We start from the raw sequence: 18,767 nt of genomic DNA, 5'->3' as shown, positions 1-18,767 counted from the left end.
TATAATTTTCGATGCACAGAATTGAATCACTGTACAGGAAGTATGTGATTTTAATCAAAATAGTGTATGATTCGGTCATTACAGAACTGCAGTTTTAATAATCAAAGTACAAAATATACCGTCAATTACGTATTAACTATTACTATTATTGCGTTTCATTTCGTGATAAACGCATAATATGATTCAATATTACAATTTAAATCCACACAAATTACAGGTATTTTTACCTTACAGCTACAGAAATGAGTAAATTTGTATTTCTTTACGTGTGTTTACTGATGTGTTACGCTTATGGTTCAGTAGCAGAAACAAAATATGCCAAGTTTCCGTACATTAGTTCTGGCCGTAAGTCACTCATGGGTTGGGACGATAAATACCTGCAAGAACTATTTTCCCAAAGTGGAAACAAAACCGTTTTCATGAAGCTTGTGAAAGCCAAGTTTGAAAACTTTAAAGAATTATCCAAGAGTACGAAACTAAATAATAAAGTATCTGGGAAAGTTATGTTAAACCAAAATGCAAGCAATTCGGAACCAGGGCGATATTTTGTAAGTTATTTGTATGCTTTAGTTCATCATAAGGCTCTTATGTTTAAATGGATGATTTAGGGAAAATATCTAAGGCCAGATCACATGACACAACAACAGATTGACAAACTTGTTGAATTGCATAATACGATACGATCTTCTGTTTCTCCTACAGCGGACGAAATGCTACGGCTGGTAAGAAAACCAATATTTTCTTGTATAGTACTGTAATATAAAAAGGGGTACTTCGGTGCTATATTTGCAAAAGTGTGTGGAGTCTACGGTTATATATTTCAGTAAATATAAATTGGTTTACTGGAAAATGGGACAAGAAAACATGTACCATCTTTTCACCCTACTATATCAGTAAAGGTACAGTGGTTTATGGTTAAATGTAACTTATGCTAAGTTTTTAGTCGTGGAACTACGATTTGGAAGCAAGCGCTGCAAGCAAAGCGAAATCCTGTGCGTTCAGATGGTCACCCACAAACAGCAGGCTGGACAATGCGGGCCATGGAAGCGGCGAAAACGTATGGGTTGGATGGGGTGTCAATTTCACAACACTGGACGTGAATTCTCCGGTATGAACGAATGAGTTGAACTTATTTAAACTCGTGTGACAGAGTAACGACAGTGGTTATAACACGAGTTTATATAACCCATTTAGCTCGTGTCCTATGAGTTAATTATACCATGCAGCCTACATTTTATGTGGCTCATTAATTTTGTATATAGTAGGATGGGGGAAGTTGGGACACATTTTACTTCTATTTTCTCGTCCCATTGGGTACTAAACAAGAAACATTCAAAGAATTATAAAACTGTATCCTCACGACTCCCATAGACTGTTGCTAATTGTTTAAAACACGATCAGGATATTCGGATATTATGCGCCAAAAGTGTCCCATCTTTCCCCATCCTACTATATATGTCCTACAATTAGACAAGTCATTAGAAACCACTGGATTAGAGCAATAGTCTTTTAGGATCTTGCTTAAAGACACACAAGTCCGCAATGGTAGCAGAGCATATATGGGACCCCCGTTATATTTCCCACGTCTGCTTTGAAAGTATTTTCATTATAAAGGCGAGATTATTCTGTATTTTATTTTGCATTGATAATGTCTGTATATTCAGATAACCACCTGGTTCGCTGAGCAAAAATATTTCGACCCCGAGCTCCAGCAATGCTTAGGCGGTTCGTGCGAACATTATGTTCAAATTATCTGGCACGACGTTTATCGGATAGGATGCGCGTGGAATGAATGCAACGACATAAAAGTGTACGGATACCCAGTCAATACGGCTGTGTTTCTGGTGTGCCATTACGGACCAAGGTAAAGAAAGGATGAAATATTTGTAAAAACCATAATCCTGGTTCAAGTTTACCCACAGGGGTGCAAGACAACCGTTGTTTCCATACTTTAGAGGTGTTGCTTGCTCATTCTGTGGTCAGGAGGATAGATGCGAATATAGTTTGTGCAGTAAGTATATGTAGGTCTACATATATAGTGTACAAATGAACAGTTACCTTTAAAGAATGGTATAACTCTGCAGTTAAGGAATAAATTACGACACACAGAATTCTTTAGGAGTCGTGAGGATGCGGCTAAAACAATTTGTAAATATTTTTTTGTTTACAAGTAAATAGGACAACAAAAGATAATGAAAACATGTACCATTTTACCCCAAAACCACTCTACGTGGAGACGGGTGTAGTTCTTACCGCATGATATGTACAGTAACGTGACTTCTTCACAATTAATCGACAGCAAATGACGAAAGAGAAAAGACAGCTGGTGAAAAACCGTGGACAGATCCACCTTCAACAGGCGTCGGGGTCATTACAACGACAGAAGAACCTCTTATAAGTGAAGGAACCAAAATCGGTCTGATAGCTGGCGGTAGTGTCCTTGGTGCGACGTTACTAGCTACTGCTATAACTGCAATTGTGGTGAGGTCTCTTCGTAAGAGAGAACAAGCAGCAGCAACTGTGTGAGTGTAAACTGTGATGCAAATCTGTAATGAAAACTACAAGTGTTTATGTATCGTTCTAAATTATTCATATAAGTATTTCATTTACAAGTAGACTTACTGTAGATGGCCTACATCATGTATTAAGCGGGCCATGGTGGTTTTAATTAAAATGGCTTAATTACAAAAGCTACTGTAGCCCAAATCATTCCCATCTTAACAAGTAAAAATGTCTTATCTTGACATAGAGTAAAGGAAAGTGGTAAAAAGATCTTGTCTAACTAAAACTAGATTTCCAGTAACTGTGAACTCATTCTCTTTCACTTTGCAGAGCTGGAAGCAGTTTAAACAATGTTACTTCAAACTTGAGTGAAAAATTGGCATCCAGTAAAACTTTGCAGTACGAATAATATTTTCTAGAAACTTCTGGATTGGGCGACCTGCAATAAATAAATAGAATTAAAAAGTGAAAAGTTTACGATTACAATTGGTGCAATGCTCACCTTTTTGGTAAAAATAACAGAAGTTCACTGTTATAAGTCTGCTATGATTGTAGTTGAAACATCACTAGTGTACTTTACTCTGTTATTTTTCAATAAAAAACACCATTAGTATTGCACAAATAATTTATAACGATCTGTTGGTAATAGAAAACGTAACATCTGATTACAAGAAGAAGAAAAGGCACATTTATGATTCAATTTGGAAAGATACTGCTTAAGAATCTACTGACTGTGTCATTGCACTCAGGTTATCCTCGTGTTTTAAACAGTGATCATGCTTATAGCAATAGGATATTAAATTTTTCACAGTCATAACTGATTAAAACATATACGAAATATTATCTCGGTAAAAATTACGACAGTGTAAACGTTAAAACACATAAAATTGATAAAATTATGTAAAAGACACTGCAAAGTAAATCTGGTTTCGGCAACGCGTTCACTTTAATACAAAAGTAGCAAGAACAAAACAGTATATTCTGTGAAACTTTTTCAATAAAATAAAATATCACTTTCTTGAATACAGAACAAGATTTTAAAACAATATAGAAACATTATGGAGTACAGTTTAATTTATAAATTGGCTCCTCTAGTAAAAACTTTATTATAAATTTTATTATACCAAGTTTCAACGGACATAAGGCAAGACTTGTATGCAAGAAATACAGTAAAGAAGCCAATTTATATGGTGGGGAAAGATGGGACACCTTTTCATTATATTTTCTCAACCCATTGTGAGAATAAATAAAGAAAATTCAAAAAATTATAAATCCGTATCCTCATGTCTCCAATAGATGTTTGTTAATTGTTTAAAACTCTATCAGGATATTTGGATATTCTGAGCTACAGGTGTCCCATTTTCCCCCACCTTACTATATATTAAACTATGCCTGGTAGCAATAACAGTAAAACACATTAGCTCAGCTTTGGCCTCCAGCCTTCAAGGAAACGGGAAATTTTGAAGCGATGTAGTTGGCTCAGATAGAAGTCATTGGTGAGAATATCGATATTAAGTTCCGTGAGTATTTGGCCATCTATTCGCTCATTATGGAAAAGTTCAACAATGTCTTCACTTAAACCAATAAACCTACATGAAATTGAAGATTAAATAATGCAGTTTAACCTTAGTGGAAAATCCATAATCAGCACCATCAGTAATGTCTCACAAAATGTATTTATTTTCCGTTTCTGTATAAGTAATTCAGTTGAAAAACAGAATATACAGTAGCCTACTATATAAATAAAAGAGAAGAAAAAAATCCCCAAAAAATAATCAACCACAAAGTAATTTACATGGTAACTGGTAAGTTGGCCTCAAGTATATGACTATCCGTGTTAAAAAGACTGTCGTTTTCCGGCCACGTGAGGATAAAGTAAGCAACATTCCTTTAATTAAAAATAAATCACCTTAATGCATAAGACACATCATTGACTGTCATTGTTTCTGGATTGTCAGGTGGAACCCAATCTTCAGGTGGCTGGAACAGACAAATAATTAATAAAGTAATATTGTGTTGCATTATGGCACAGTTGTTAGTGCGCTGGCTCTAGACAACAGTTTACGGGTTCAAGGCTCTACACTGCTACCATTGTTGGTGTATGTGTCCTTGGGCAGGACACTTAACAGCAATTATAACAACTGTCAATTTCTTCCACGTAAAGATAAAGCAAGTTACATTCATTCATTCAACACAACATATTGCAACAAACACAAGCACAACAACAACTTACCAAAACATATTGTTTGACAGGTCGGGCTTGTGTAGCAGAACTACCATCTATACTGTTTCTGCGTTGACTGCTCAAATCTGCTGCAGAATCTAATGCAAGATTATGTTGGTTACTTTATCTAGTGTTGAATATTTAAGACTTTTTAAATAAGCGGTTAAATATATTGCAATATGGGTTTAAGTGTCTTACAAAGTTACAATTACCAAACTACTGTTCTGGTAGAAGCACTTATTTTATGCTTATGGAATGCTATTTCATGTTTCTTTAGGTTATGGGTAAAATCCAGCCATGGTTATATTTAACACTCACAAATATAGCTAGTTAACAATTATACCATAGGAGTTTATTCAACAAGTTCATACCATGGTACTGTTGCAAACACACATATAAATAATTCTGAAACAGCTCTTTTGGAAATTTATGAGGGTACTATTGTGCTGGCAACAACAGTTTATATAGAAAATAGATATAAATTACTCCTCGTATTTATATTTTTATTTATATATATTATATACATACCTTTTGAAACTATTGTCCCATCTTCATTGTTAAAGCATATCTTAGGAACAGTTGTATCTTCATACCCATTATGTAAAGGACTTTCATTTATATCATCTTGTTTCTGCTTCAGCAAAGCTTCTTTCAGGTTTTCGTAAATCTTAGATTTCCTGTCTAAACCCATCATAGTTTGGTCTTCATTTTCATTCACAACATCATTAGATAAATTAACAAGTTGTGTGGCTTCTGCATCCTGTGTGCCTTCATCTGATTCAGTTTGAACTGGTTTAAACTGGATTTCAGTGTTCTCATATGCAGATGAGGTCCTGGATTTTTGAACTGGGCTCGATTTAGTTTTGTTTTCTATTGGGAATGAAGGGGAATCCACGCGTAGTTGCTCATTGTCAAACTGTTCCACTTCATGTAATGAGGAATTATTTTCATTGGAAACTTCTTTGGCTGTTAGAAACAAAGGGAATATGTTTAGGTTTAGATTGTTGAAGAGATAATGCTGCATGCGCTTATTTGAAATGTAGTAATTTTAGACCATTTACCAAAAATACGTCTTTTATTTAAGCATCTAAGGAAACACCACGGCGCGGATAAATTGCCACAAATAAAATTGTCCATCACATTCAGTGCGCTAAAAACCAGGGTGATAGCTGCCTACTGCCAGTGTCTGTTTAAAGGACGATTTTCCACTGGGCCGACAGAGGGAAATCACCCAAATTATTTTTAAATCTATTTACTTAAACAACGCACTTAAAATGTCTTACCAGGAATGTTACCATATTTAATAAACAACTTTAGGGAATAATGCTGCATGTGATATTTTCAAATGTACAAATTTTAGACCAATACTACCTTAAACCAAAATTACTTTTTATGACCTGCGTTTAAGGTTAAACAACACCCCTAAATTTTCTTCTTTGAAAAGTTACCACATAATAAACATCCAGTAATTACTGGCAGTATCTTTAAAACCTAAAATCCAATTGAAAGTTACCAAGTAAACAAGTCCAAATTCACCTTGCGAATTCCCAAGTAAACAATTCTGTAGGTTCATTGTTTTCTTATTTAATACTTACTGAGTTCATTAAGGCTGTTCTGGCTGCTTCCTGGACTAGCATCGTGCTTGGATGAGTCAACAACTTGGCTACCAGCGGGTCCCCACACCTCCCATATACTTTCATCATTTACTGAAGGCCTGGGATTTATTTTATGGAAAAATTTTATCAAAATAACATTTTGTGACTTTTTGGGCATATCATTTTAAATCCTGATATTACTGTGTATAATACAGACTTAAAAAGGTATATTATAGATTCTAATTTTACCATTATGTTTTACTTTAAACATAACACTATTATTTCTGCACATTTAAATTTTTTCAACTTAATCCATGTAAATAATAATAATCCATGTAAATTAAAAAAAACGTAATTCATGTAAATTAAATTGGAAGTTAAGTAAACCAACTAAAAATGTTGTTTAAATTGTTAGTTTGTAATTTACAAGTTGCCAAATATTTTAAACCGACCTGGTATGAAACTCCAGATGATCTTCGCTTACACTACTGTGTGAGCTAGGTAGGGGGGGTGGTCGTGCTGGCATGTCAGGGGGTGGGGGGGCTTTCTCCACGTACATGCTATGTGGCCTCATTTTCGGGGGTACTGGGGGTACGTTGCTGTTTTCAGGTGCAACACTAAATGAGGGGTTATTCCTCGGGGGTAAAGGGGGGTAAGCTGATGTAGCATGCCCTGTGTCAGGGATAGGCAGAGCTCTCGTGACGTGGTTTTTGTTTTGAAACGTCGGCCTTGCTCGAGGGACAGGTTGGTTTGAAATAAGTTGTATGGCGGATATTCCACGCGGTTGTGGTTTTCGTGACGAACGTTGATTCTGTGTACGAAGGTTAAAGTTTCGGTTCCAGGGTTTAGGATTGGTCACCCTTTTGTTGCGAGGTGTGTGGAAACGTACGGATCTGAAAATGGATGAATATAAATCTCCTTATTGGGCAACGACAGTTTTTGAAATGCGCTGTTCCATTTCCTAATGTGTACATATTAACCTTTTAGAAGGTGCCAAAATATTTAATGAAAACACTTAAATGAGACATAACATTAACAGTTTAATAGAAATACAGCACTACGTGAACTCCCAGTGTTGTTACAATGTTGCCATCCATTAAAATAACACACTTAATCATTAATGATACAATGTTTTACCTTACAAAAGATCTGAAGGTGTGTTATTGTTTGTAGTCAGGAAATACTAAGAAAACAACGATAGTAATCTTACTTGCAGTAATCATCAATGTTTGTGGCACTGCTTTGTATCTTCGATGCCATATATGCGTTTTGTAGATAAGTCTTGTATTGGTTGCAATCAACTTCATTTTCCTGGTAAAGTCAAAAGGTTTTATTTAAATCAGGGGTTATTTAAACAAAAATTATTTCAGATCTGTCTCATTTGTCCACGTAAACAAAACACAACTCAAAAAATAAAAAATAAAACAGCAATACAGCTTGTAGTTATAATGATTATATATATACAAATATATGATCTGATGCATTCATTGCAATATGTGCATTTGTGTGTTTTGATTTTTAAAAAGAGTAAAAGAATAGCCCTAAAAGAAATCAAAATGACATTAATTAATCTACTTCAATTTAAATTATGTTTAAATATTTTCACACTGTCAAAGCTGGTTTGCTAATTCCAAGTATTACAATATTTACACAGCAATTTAAATGCGTAGGTAATATATAACAGAACACAGATGGCAAGCCAAACCTATTATATCCTCCTTTAAGGAAGTGAAAGTAGTTTGCTGGTGGCGATAATAAGCTTGCTTTGTAACTTATTTTATTTTACTGGATGAAGCAAACAGGAAACATTGTTGAATGAATGAATGTATGAATGTAACTTACTTTATCCTCGTATGGCCGGAAAACGACAGTCGTTATCACACGGGTTTAACACCTCGTGCCAGCTTACGAGTTACCATGTATGTTACTTTGTAGGTAATTTTTTTTTTGGATTTTTTTATTTTTTTTATGTATGGCTGAAAATTTGGACAACCCATTAGTGACCACTGGGTTGGAGTAATTTTCGTTAAGTGTCTTGCTCAAGGACACATACGCCCACATATTTTACTGGGTGAAACAAACAGGAAACATTGTTAAGAGTTACTACACTGATTTAAACTGCGCTTACAATATAAACACTTTCCAATATAATGCAAAAGTTGTGCCAAAAATACATCAGGGATTAAGTGGGGTTATACAAGGTACTTAATGAGGTTTCACCTTTGGTTGTGTAAGAGCACACGGTACGTAGTAAAAACCACTTGAAGGTGAAAGTTCAATTATTCGGTTAAACGGAGCCACACCAAGCATTATGTAGTGGTTTCAACCTGTGCAAATTAAGTTCGACTTTAATAGAAATTTAAAACAATTAAGTTATGTTTAAACATATACATTCAAAATATCAACAGCGGTATAACTGGATTTATATAAAAAGTTGCAAAACAGTATTTTGCAAATTTGTTTAAAAATAATATTTAAAATCTGCATATATTTAACACATCACTAGCCATTTGAAAAGAAAAACGAATTACTTTCCATATAACTTGGGTAACCAAACCACAGAAACCGAAAAAGCTGTGGCTTTTGTGTTTTACATATTTGTTGTTTACTCAATAATACACTGTGTGGGTTTATTGAATATTAGATTTTTGTTATTAGCATTTTAGATTAGCTTCAAAATGGCAATCTATCTATGCTGAATCACTGGATTTTTCTGTGCTGAATCACTGGATTTTTCTGTGCTGAATCACTGGATTTTTCTGTGCTGAATCACTGGATTTTTCTGTGCTGAATCACAGCCTAGAGAAATATTTATTTAAATTTGACTAGATCAACAAAATAGGTAGCTACCTAAATCTAATGGTCAAAGGCCAAGAATAGCAACGATATTAACATAAAAACCCACCAGGTATTAAGTGAAACAATGCAGATAATAAGTTAGAAATAAAACATTAAAAAAGCTTATAGCCTATTTAATGTTTTAATAATGCTTAAAAAATCAAATGCATAATGTGTAAAAGTTCATTGGTATTATGGTATTTAAATACCGTACAGTCACACTGATTGCATGAAAGTCATACATAAAACATGGTTGTGGGGGATAATGGGACAAATCTGGCCTAAATCCCAGGTCTTTTAAAAGAGGGTATTTAAATACCATACAGTTTCAATAGCCCAATATTAAAAGTAATGCTGATTAAAGTCAAGGTAGGTGTCTGCTCAACAAGTCAGCAGCGTTGATATAGAAAGTCATACGATGATAAATAAACAGCAGTACGTCATTGGTAGTTTTGCACTTTTATAAACCACTGACAAATGAATCACAGGATATATATAGTGACACATCACTTTTATACATATAATAAGACTAACTGTTACCTACTACAATGTGACGAATGTGTGGATGTATGTTAATACTTTGACCTGATGGTAAACTATATGTTGATACCTAGTAGCTACTTTCAGAGTGCTTGAAGTTTTGAGTAGAATAGGTAAACAAAACCCAAAAAAAATGTTTTTTATACAAGTCTTAAAATTTGTGTAAAAATGAGCACAAAGAATGTAGCCACTGCCAAAAATAGAACACTTAAAAGCTCAGACTGCAAAAGCAGATTTAAAGACCCTTGGTGGTACACTAGACATAAAACATTTAACTAAACAAGGTATAAAAGAATGAGGTACTTACTCCTATAAGTTTAAGGTGCATTCCACTTCTTAGTGTGAATTCATCCTTGGGTGACCTGCTTCTATTGTTTGCCACTTTCACAGTTATTGGAAAATTAACACATTCAATTATTTGTTCCAAAGGCATCTCCCTCGTTCTCTCAAACACATTTGACTCAATTGGAGTTCTTGTAGCAAAGTTACCTTTACAAGTTAAAGGAAGACTGAAAGAAAATGGAGGTTTATGAAAAAAGAGGGTTTTAAACAGTAGTCTATGTGGGTAAAGACATCACAGTTTAGAAAATCTTTAGTATAATCTATGATGACAACATGACATTATTGAATTGCAGTTACACTTGTCAAGTCGTCACCTATGGTTGTCAAACGTGGGAACTTTATTGCCATCTTTCTTTAACGTCTTTATTATAAGCAAATATACAATTATAATTAGATATTAAAGGGAATGATAGAGAATTAGAATTGGATATTCACCTGATGCTTGTATTGAGTCTTGTGCTATGAAACGATAAACCAGGGATTTGTTGGTTGGATTGCTTTGGTCTCACAAAACGACTGGCAGGCTGAAATTAAATAAAAAAAACATGAGATATTTAGTCCATATAAGATATAGTATGGTGGGGTAAGATAGGACACCATGGGCTTGAGTGCATAATATCCAAATATCCTGATTTATTTTAAACAATTAACAACGGTCTATGGGAGTCCTGAGGATATAGTTTCATAATTCTTTAAATGTTCTATGTTTACAATCAAATGAAATAAAAAGTTTTCTCATCTTCCCCCACCCTACTATACATATGATAATAGTGTTATATGAATTATGAAACAATGCATTTATTCTGGCCAAGTTGGCAAGTCAATCAACGGCAAACATTTTTAACATTAATGGTGGAACTACTAATTTAGGTTCTTCGTTTTATTAAAAAAGGAATATAATAAGTATTAGTATTGAAGATTGTGTTATACTTTGTATGATAAACTTTATATCAAATGACAAGATTGGCACTGGCAAATTGACAAATATACTGTGGCCCTAGCAAACATTGTTTAACCCCTCTAACTGGTTTATACTGGATGAAACAAACAGGAAACATTGTTAAGAGTTACTACACTGATTTAAACTGCGCTTATAATATAAACACAGTCCAATATAATGCAAAAGTTGTGCCAAAAATACACCAGTGATTAAGTGGGGTTATACAAGGTACTTAGTCAGGTAATATATAATTAACTACCTTAGATGCAGTGGTTGGTTGAGGTTGTAAATTGACGCGTGATATTAAAGTGAGCTCATCTCCTTTTAATAAAACAGTAGTGGACGGTTTTCCATTGTTGTCCTCATTCCTAATTGTCAATATATCCTGTACATAAACTTTGGCAGGAAAGTATGAAGCGATCTCTTGTACAGTACTGAAGGTCTGGAAATAATATTATTATTAATTAATAGGTTTAGTGATTATGAAACTTAAACAAAGCATATTTAACATAAGTATATACATATAATAAAAACATGGAAGAACAAATGTTTTTGATGATTTATAGAATGCATTCTTCAATAAGAAGTGGGGTGAATTTATATTACTTTTTTTAATTTACCAGCATAGCTATACTGTTGTAAGATAATGCAAATGTGTATATTGTGTAATACATTAAGTACAATAATTAAATGAAAGGTTCACATAATACAAAAAAAGGTGGTAACAGAAAAAACACAAAAAAAAACATAAAACAAATCTAGTTTCATTTTTATTACATGTGTTACAGGGCTTCAGGTACAATAGTTAAGACATGTTTTTACAAGCATTAACAAAACAATATGAAAACACAGTGCGAACAAAATAAATATAACACACCAAGCAATTGTCTCATGTGGGTGATATATCATTATATCAAAACACAAGATTTCAATACTAGTTATTTACTACCTAAGTCTTACATACTGTTTTATAGCACATTATATCAACATTCTCTTTAAAAGCCCGCACAAAAACTCTATTACATTAAACGTTTGTGCAAACAAAACTTAACAGGGTCAAATATTTGCCATTATCTTTACCTTTAATGGGACTTCATTCCTTTCTAATTCACTGCTCAGTTTAAACGAACCAAAAAACTCATTTGAAATTTCCAGTTGCCTTCCCATCACATAATCTCCCTCTTCTATGGTGTGGGCTATGGTCCTGGAATTAGTTTAATGACAATCATTATATGACAATCACTCTTGTGGAATGACAATCACTCTTGTGGAAAATGACAATCATTATAACCTATAACACGGGTGTTTCATACACCACATACCAGCTTACGAGTAACCAAGTATGTTACTTTTAAGGTGTAAGTGATTATGTTTTTGGATTTTTATTTCATTACCTTGTAAGATTTCTCCTTCCATATATCATGATAGGTTCTTCCTCAGGTAGATCATACATTCGTGATGTTTCGGTTGTCATCTTTAATATCTATTTAACAACAAAGTAGTAAGTTGAAAGAGGGGTTTGAGATTTAAAGCAAAATATCTGATGCCATGACTTAGTCATTAAAGGGCTTGCATGGTATCAAAGGTTACCGGGTTCAATGTTGCTACTATTGTAGGCAATGTGTTCTTGGGTAAGACACCTAATGTTAATTGTTATAACCCAATGGTCTTGTCCGCTATAAAGATAATATAGACTGTTTAAACTAAGGCACCGTGGTCCTAACAACTGTTATTGCCCCAACAAGCACAGATAAACAAGTGTCATTTCTAACTTCATTTACAATTTGTTACCCTGCCAATTAAGAATAAATATGTGCAATTTCCAACTATATTTACAAATTTGTGTTGTTATTTTAACATTAAGCAGCCAAACCTGTGGAAAACCATATTTTTCTTCCACTTCTTCCAGTGTAGATTGGTCATTACTCCATAACACTGCTCTGGAAGCTGATATGTCATCCTTGGTATCCATGGCAGGCAACTGAGTTATTTTTCCACCTCTATTTTAAAAACACGGTTTCTGTTAATAATACAACAGAGTAACAGCTGAAACCCAGATTGTATATTGTAGGGGTTAGTGAATAGTGGTTAGGGGGTTAGTGGTTATAGGGGTTAGTAGTTAGTTGTTATAGGGGTTAGTGGTTAGCAAATAAGGTGGGGGGATTCTTCACTAGTCCGATGTATATCAAGAAAAGAATGGTCTGTTCATAAGACGACAAAGACGTATATGGGTTTTCCCAATGAATTTTTAACAAAGAATTTGTTTTTAATTACTAGCAGAAAAAACGCCAAAAAATGTTTACATAGATACCTTAGTATTTTCTTTAGTTGCTTGGCTCTAGATGGAATAAGCTATTAAATGCATTTCACAATATTTGCACGAGTACCGGTATTCCTAGTCTTTACTTTACAGTTCAGAATCTACATGCAGAGTGAATAACAAATAGTGTTGCCTAAACACTGAAGCCGAAATTTGGAAATGCCTAATTCTGTGTCAACATAACTGACCGCAAAACAGAAAAATACCACTGTTCAACACTACAAAATTTCTTAACTTTTATCAGCAGTGGGGGCAAATATATTGAGTTTCTGCGTGGTTTACCGTCCCTTTGGCGAGTAAAATCTTGATTCTTCACTGTATTTCTTTAAAAGGCCGAGAGGGTATTTAACCGTCTGTATTTTTGCTACAAATTAGTAAATCTCAAAGGTTCTAATAACCAGAGTCGTATAAACAGGTATTTCTATGGCTCTGCTAATAACGGTAGGCATATGTTATACCTATAGATTAATTGAAGAAAGTGGCGGTGTGATAATACCGTTTATATGACCAACATTCATAGTAACTGTGTATGATCATTTGTAATGGCAAAATCGTGCCGCAACTAAACGTCATGCCAATCACGAAGGTACACAAGGGTTTTACCTTTTTTATTAACCCCCAAATACACGTTTTAAGTAAAGCAAACGTTTTAAGTAAAAATAGCGTTTCTTTTTAATTTGCCCATTTTAAATAACATGTTTCATTTGTATAATACATTATAGTGCAATATGTATACTAAATTGGCAATGTCGAGGGCGACATTTAATAAACAGGATCTACACACTATGTAATTGCGATAAGAATAACGTGCGCGGTCTCGGCTGAACTATATGGTAGAGTGGGGGAGATGGGACACCTTTTCATTCTATTTTCTCGTCCTATTCGGTAGTAAAAAAAGAACACTCGAAGAATTTAAAAACCGTATTCTCACGACTCCCGTGGACCGTTGTTAATTGCTTAAAACACGATCGGGATATTTGGATATTATGTGCTAAAGTTGTCACGTCTTCCCCCACTCTACTAAATTAGTCTTTTGCTGAACAATTAAGATTCCAGGCTCGAACTGCAACACCCAGCCATGCAGGCACTTGCTCAAGTGAGAAGAGCTGTATAGGCTACAAGTCTTGGAAAACCCCGGCTTTATTTTTCCTATGGTTTAAATACACCCATCTAACCTTTGCAAATATTGCTGTAGGGGTTTTACAGCATACAGTACTTTTTTTATCAACGGCATTGTCCTATATGGCTTCGTCATGGAACGTGAAATTCCAATAAATTGAAACGAGAAAGTTTAAACGTGCCAAGGAACTATAGGCGCATCCTTTCTTTGGAAATGTGAAACACTTATGATTGAAAGGGTTATATATGCTTATAGTATTCTGTAAATTCCAAGTTCTTTCAAAGCAAATACTTGAATTTTCCTCTTCAGAATGTTTTGTTTATGGCCCTAAAATGATGGGGTTTCCACCTGCATTTTTTTCAATTAGTATCAGAAGTAGTAGACCAGGCTGTAGAAGATTGGATTTCAATGTGTTGTTAGTTGAGCTGTATATAACCAGGGCATTTGTATCAGTAGGCCTATACCATCCAACTTTATCGTATTAGCGCAGCCAGCAAGCAGCAACCAGCAATATGTCGAGCCAAGGAGCAGTAAAAACCCAAGTCGTAGCATGTATATTCTGCATAATGGTAATAGCTTCAGCAGGTACGTTAAATGAATGAATAAATGTAACTTGCCTTATCCCCGCGTTGCCGGAAAACGACAGTCGTTATAACAATCTGTTTCATATACCTCGTGCCAGCTTACGAGTTACCAAGTATGTTACATACTTTGTCGGTAGTGCGGGTAAACGTTATAAACATTTTAATCTCACATGTATTATGCGGTATTAAGTGATACAACGAGAGTCTACTGCAGGTAGTTTTTTAGGGATTTGACTTTATTATGCATTTAAAGTTTAAGTTTTTGTATAAAACAAGTTTTAATAACTTGCTGTTCTATTTTACAGTTCCTGTTTCAAGAATCAATTTGGAAAAGAATAACGGGGTGGAGGTTAGTATATACTTTGTTTCTAATTATATAATTGAACTTTTACCGATATTTGAATAGCCTACATTTTTAAACTTTTCTATTTAAATAATAGCGCTTTTTTACCTTGAGCAGGAGTTTGTCTTTATTTTGCAGCCGCCATTTTGTAAAGTTTTTAACGCAGTGTTGTTACAGGTATGTCCGGTAATATGGGCACGCAGTCAGTTACCAGGATCAAGATATTTGTTACGTCCAATGTGTCGATACGACGGTTCATTCCCTTCCGCTCTTAATTTCCAAGACTTACAAAACTCTGGCAGGTAATCAAGGGACTGTATATCTAGTATATTGGTTCAAAATCAGCACGGGTTACGCAAATGCACAACTAAAACTACTAAAACTATGTGTTACATGTATAGGCTAACTTTTGAGCAGTTGAAATGCAAATAGAAGGGTTGTCCATATATATAGGATAGGTCCTTTACAATCAGAGCGATGTTGACCTAATATGCATCATATACGCGGGTGCTGTTAACACGTGATTTCCTATTAACAACGTGATAGTAAACAAAAAAATGAACGAAATATAAAACCGTAGCCTCACGACTTCCATAGACCGTTGTTAATTGTCTAAAACGCAATCAGGATATTTAGATATTGTGTGTTGAAGGTGTCCCATCTCCCCCCACCCTACTATATTTACGTAAATCCCGTTATGTTATGTAAAACTAACTTTTAATCCCCAGGTTCGCATGCAAGACGGTATACGCCAAACATTACAGAGGCGAAATAATTGAGAACGGATGCAAACTCTTCAAAACTATGTAATCTCTGACTTGTTATTTATTTGTAAATTTTCCTGATCTATTGCTCGTCGCCCTCTTGCCAACTATTTGTATTTGTTTTAATAAACACCTAAAAAACACAATATATTGGTTTGATTATATAGACGAAACATATGTAGTGGGGTTGGGGAAGATGGGACACCTTTTCATTCTATTTTCTCGCCTCATTGAGTAGTAAACAAAGAACATTCAAAGAATTATAAAACTTTATCTTTTCGACTTCCATAGACCGTTCTTAATTGTTTAAAACACGATCAGGATATTTAAATGTTATGTGCGTCTCATCCCCCCACCCTACTATACATTTCAAAAACTGACGTTTCAAGTTCTAAGAGTTACCCCGTTTAAAGCGTAATAGAAATACTAAAAGCATCGCTAGTTTTGTTTGCGAGAATAAGGCTACAAATTTACAAGTGCTGTTTAAACAATCCAAATAAATACTGCTTTCGCATTTATAAACGAGCAAATACCAAGAAAAGTTTCACCATCTGTCAAAAATTCTTTCCCAAACACGTGTACCAGTTGAAATGCCGCGTATGTAGGAATCTTGGGGAATTTCCGGTCATATAATTTCAGAAGGTACTACACCTTTTACTTTACCTAAGAGTTTGCTTTTGGGGAACTCTTACCACAATCTAGGCTGATTTTGTCTGCAGAATCGTCAAATCAACTTGAGAATTTTATTTTTATTGCTCGATAGCAATCGTTGCGATCTCCTTTTAACTTAGCAGAACCGTTATAACAAAAACAACTCAACAAATGCAGGAAAAACGCTCTCGTCCGTATACCAACGCCAGAAACACATGAAATATTATCATAATTTACAAAACAGAGTTAAACAGACGATTATAAAGGCATCTAAATAAGCGTGGCATGATCGACAAATGTGCGACACGGGTAAATATGAACAAAAAAACGTAGAATTTGTCTCAATGTTCAAAAGACTGAGAGCAGACGGAACAAAACACAACAGCAGCCCTTCCGAAGTCGCTGGGATGAGGTAACGGTCTCCTACAACGTATTTTAGGGTTGGTCATCTAATCACGAAACTGTAGCTTTTCTGTTTTCTTCATCATCCAAATCTTCAATTATTTGGTTGAGTGTTCGTTCCTCCTTGCCCGACATACCACCCTGTGATAAATCAATGCAAATGTTGAATGTCAATTATTTATCCTCGCATTGCGGGCAACCACAAACCCCTCGTGCGCGTTTGTGAGTTACCACATATGTGACTTTGTGGGTGATTACTATTTTTTTCTGAATGACTGACAATTTGGACAGCCTTGAATGGCTGTGATCTGCCCTTGAAACGTATGACAACAATGGTGGCATCGTCGAGCCTCGAACCCATGAAAGTAAATGTAACCCATTGCTTCGATGCTATGTGGACCCCGAGATGCATGAATGGAGAATCGCACAACAGGGAGATAAGAAATTACGCCATGATGAGTGATCAGTGGACCGTGACGAGACAATGAAGTTACCTCGTCTAGTTGCCCGGGAAAGTCCGAATTTAGGTGTCACCCGATACAGCGCGTGTTATAATTTAGTGTCTTTGTCTGCTGGTCCCATTGACTGGCGGTCAGTGCAAACAGTAATGGTCGCCTCGGTTTATTTTTAACTTTTTTAAAACTAACTGATTCGAAATTCGGTCAGTGTTATTCACGTATTACAATTACCCTGTTGCAGTAACAACAATGGGTTTAGGTTTCGAAGCATGTGTTCGGAATGGAATGAAACCGAATACGAACAATCGGTCAATACATTTTTGGACGATTTTTCTGTGATTTTTGAGTTTCGATATGGAAAATACCCAGGCTGTCAGCAGCCCGCATATTTCCACCTTAGGTAATCTCGTTTTTCAAAGCGATTGCCCAACAAACTGTAACCTTCTTACGTAATAATCAACAATTTGCGGTGTTTTTCTTCTGGTAAAAATTTTCCACGCGATAGATATGGGTGGAAATTTTGTAAAAATTGGCAAGATTTTCAAATGTCAAAAATTTTAAGGCTTTAAGCAACCACAGGAGTTTTAAATGAAATTTAAGAAACTAAATTTCCGAAGATGTAACCCGGATGTTAGGGAATACCATACAATATAGAAGTTTGTTTTTGTTTTATCGTCCCCAGGCAATAATTCCATTCATTACTCAAATTACTAAAAAAATTCTAACAATTTGCCCTTCGACCTTGTGGGAAGTTGAAATTGTTGAACAACTAAACAACAAAATATCGTAATGTTTCGAAACTTCCGAGATAGCGGGCATGCCGTGTAGTGAAGGGTATCAATTACACCGTATTGTGGATACGCCCATCCAGTGTTTAATACAGAGACAGATAAAGCAAGCATGGTAGGGCAGGTAGAATATAGACGCATATATAGACATTGAGTGACGCTTAAAGCTATGGTAACCTACACATATTATATAATCAATGCGACATATACATGTTTATATCTCTGTAACAAAAACAAAGGTGTGTAGAAAACATTCCACGAGACTTGGAGCCGTAACCTTTATAGCGACATACTAGTCTTTACAATACATTACTATAGAGACGTTGTAATGTTTACTACACACTTTGGTTGTAGGA

General features: G+C 35.0%; 4 protein-coding genes across 6 annotated transcripts in view; 2 read left to right on the top strand and 2 right to left on the bottom strand.

Moving 5' to 3' along the window:
* The first annotated feature begins 36 nt into the window (after positions 1-36).
* On the top strand, positions 37-3,127 carry LOC100176914 (peptidase inhibitor 16-like). Of its 2 annotated transcripts, none has more exons than XR_003396423.1 (7): positions 37-548; positions 609-722; positions 944-1,108; positions 1,665-1,864; positions 1,912-2,011; positions 2,300-2,522; positions 2,833-3,127. XR_003396423.1 is itself a non-coding variant. In XM_002125294.5 (7 exons), the coding sequence occupies exons 1-7, from the start codon at positions 243-245 to the stop codon at positions 2,909-2,911; spliced, it is 1,176 nt and encodes a 391-aa protein (XP_002125330.4). In that variant the 5' UTR covers positions 37-242; the 3' UTR covers positions 2,912-3,127. The 2 variants fall into 2 exon arrangements, 1 of the variants encoding a protein (XP_002125330.4); XM_002125294.5 differs by having other exon boundaries at positions 1,923-2,011.
* Positions 3,116-10,169, bottom strand: LOC100187135 (GRB2-associated and regulator of MAPK protein-like). The gene is made up of 9 exons (XM_004226697.3): positions 10,007-10,169; positions 8,542-8,648; positions 7,532-7,632; positions 6,774-7,214; positions 6,322-6,440; positions 5,255-5,692; positions 4,736-4,824; positions 4,412-4,482; positions 3,116-4,091 (listed from the first exon to the last, which is right to left on the bottom strand). Exons 2-9 carry the CDS (start codon positions 8,629-8,631, stop codon positions 3,920-3,922), a joined length of 1,521 nt encoding a protein of 506 aa, XP_004226745.2. The 5' UTR covers positions 8,632-8,648; positions 10,007-10,169; the 3' UTR covers positions 3,116-3,919.
* Positions 10,170-14,892: 4,723 nt separating this feature from the next.
* On the top strand, positions 14,893-16,199 carry LOC100185563. The gene is made up of 4 exons (XM_002131365.3): positions 14,893-15,006; positions 15,311-15,354; positions 15,526-15,650; positions 16,077-16,199. Exons 1-4 carry the CDS (start codon positions 14,934-14,936, stop codon positions 16,156-16,158), a joined length of 324 nt encoding a protein of 107 aa, XP_002131401.1. The 5' UTR covers positions 14,893-14,933; the 3' UTR covers positions 16,159-16,199.
* Positions 16,200-16,841: 642 nt separating this feature from the next.
* Positions 16,842-18,767, bottom strand: part of LOC100184743 (wings apart-like protein homolog) — a 13,662-nt gene continuing 11,736 nt past the window's right edge. For both annotated transcript variants that reach the window (XM_009862229.3, XM_018814490.2), the window contains exon 17: positions 16,842-17,306. In XM_009862229.3, coding sequence (XP_009860531.1) covers positions 17,217-17,306 — 90 coding nt within the window. In that variant the 3' untranslated portion in view covers positions 16,842-17,216. The remainder of the gene's footprint in view (positions 17,307-18,767) is intronic.

This window comes from Ciona intestinalis, chromosome 12, assembly GCF_000224145.3.
Source record: "Ciona intestinalis chromosome 12, KH, whole genome shotgun sequence".
Lineage (NCBI taxonomy): Eukaryota > Metazoa > Chordata > Ascidiacea > Phlebobranchia > Cionidae > Ciona > Ciona intestinalis.
Note: the sequence above shows the minus strand (reverse complement) of the source record. Positions and strands in the feature narration are given on the sequence as shown.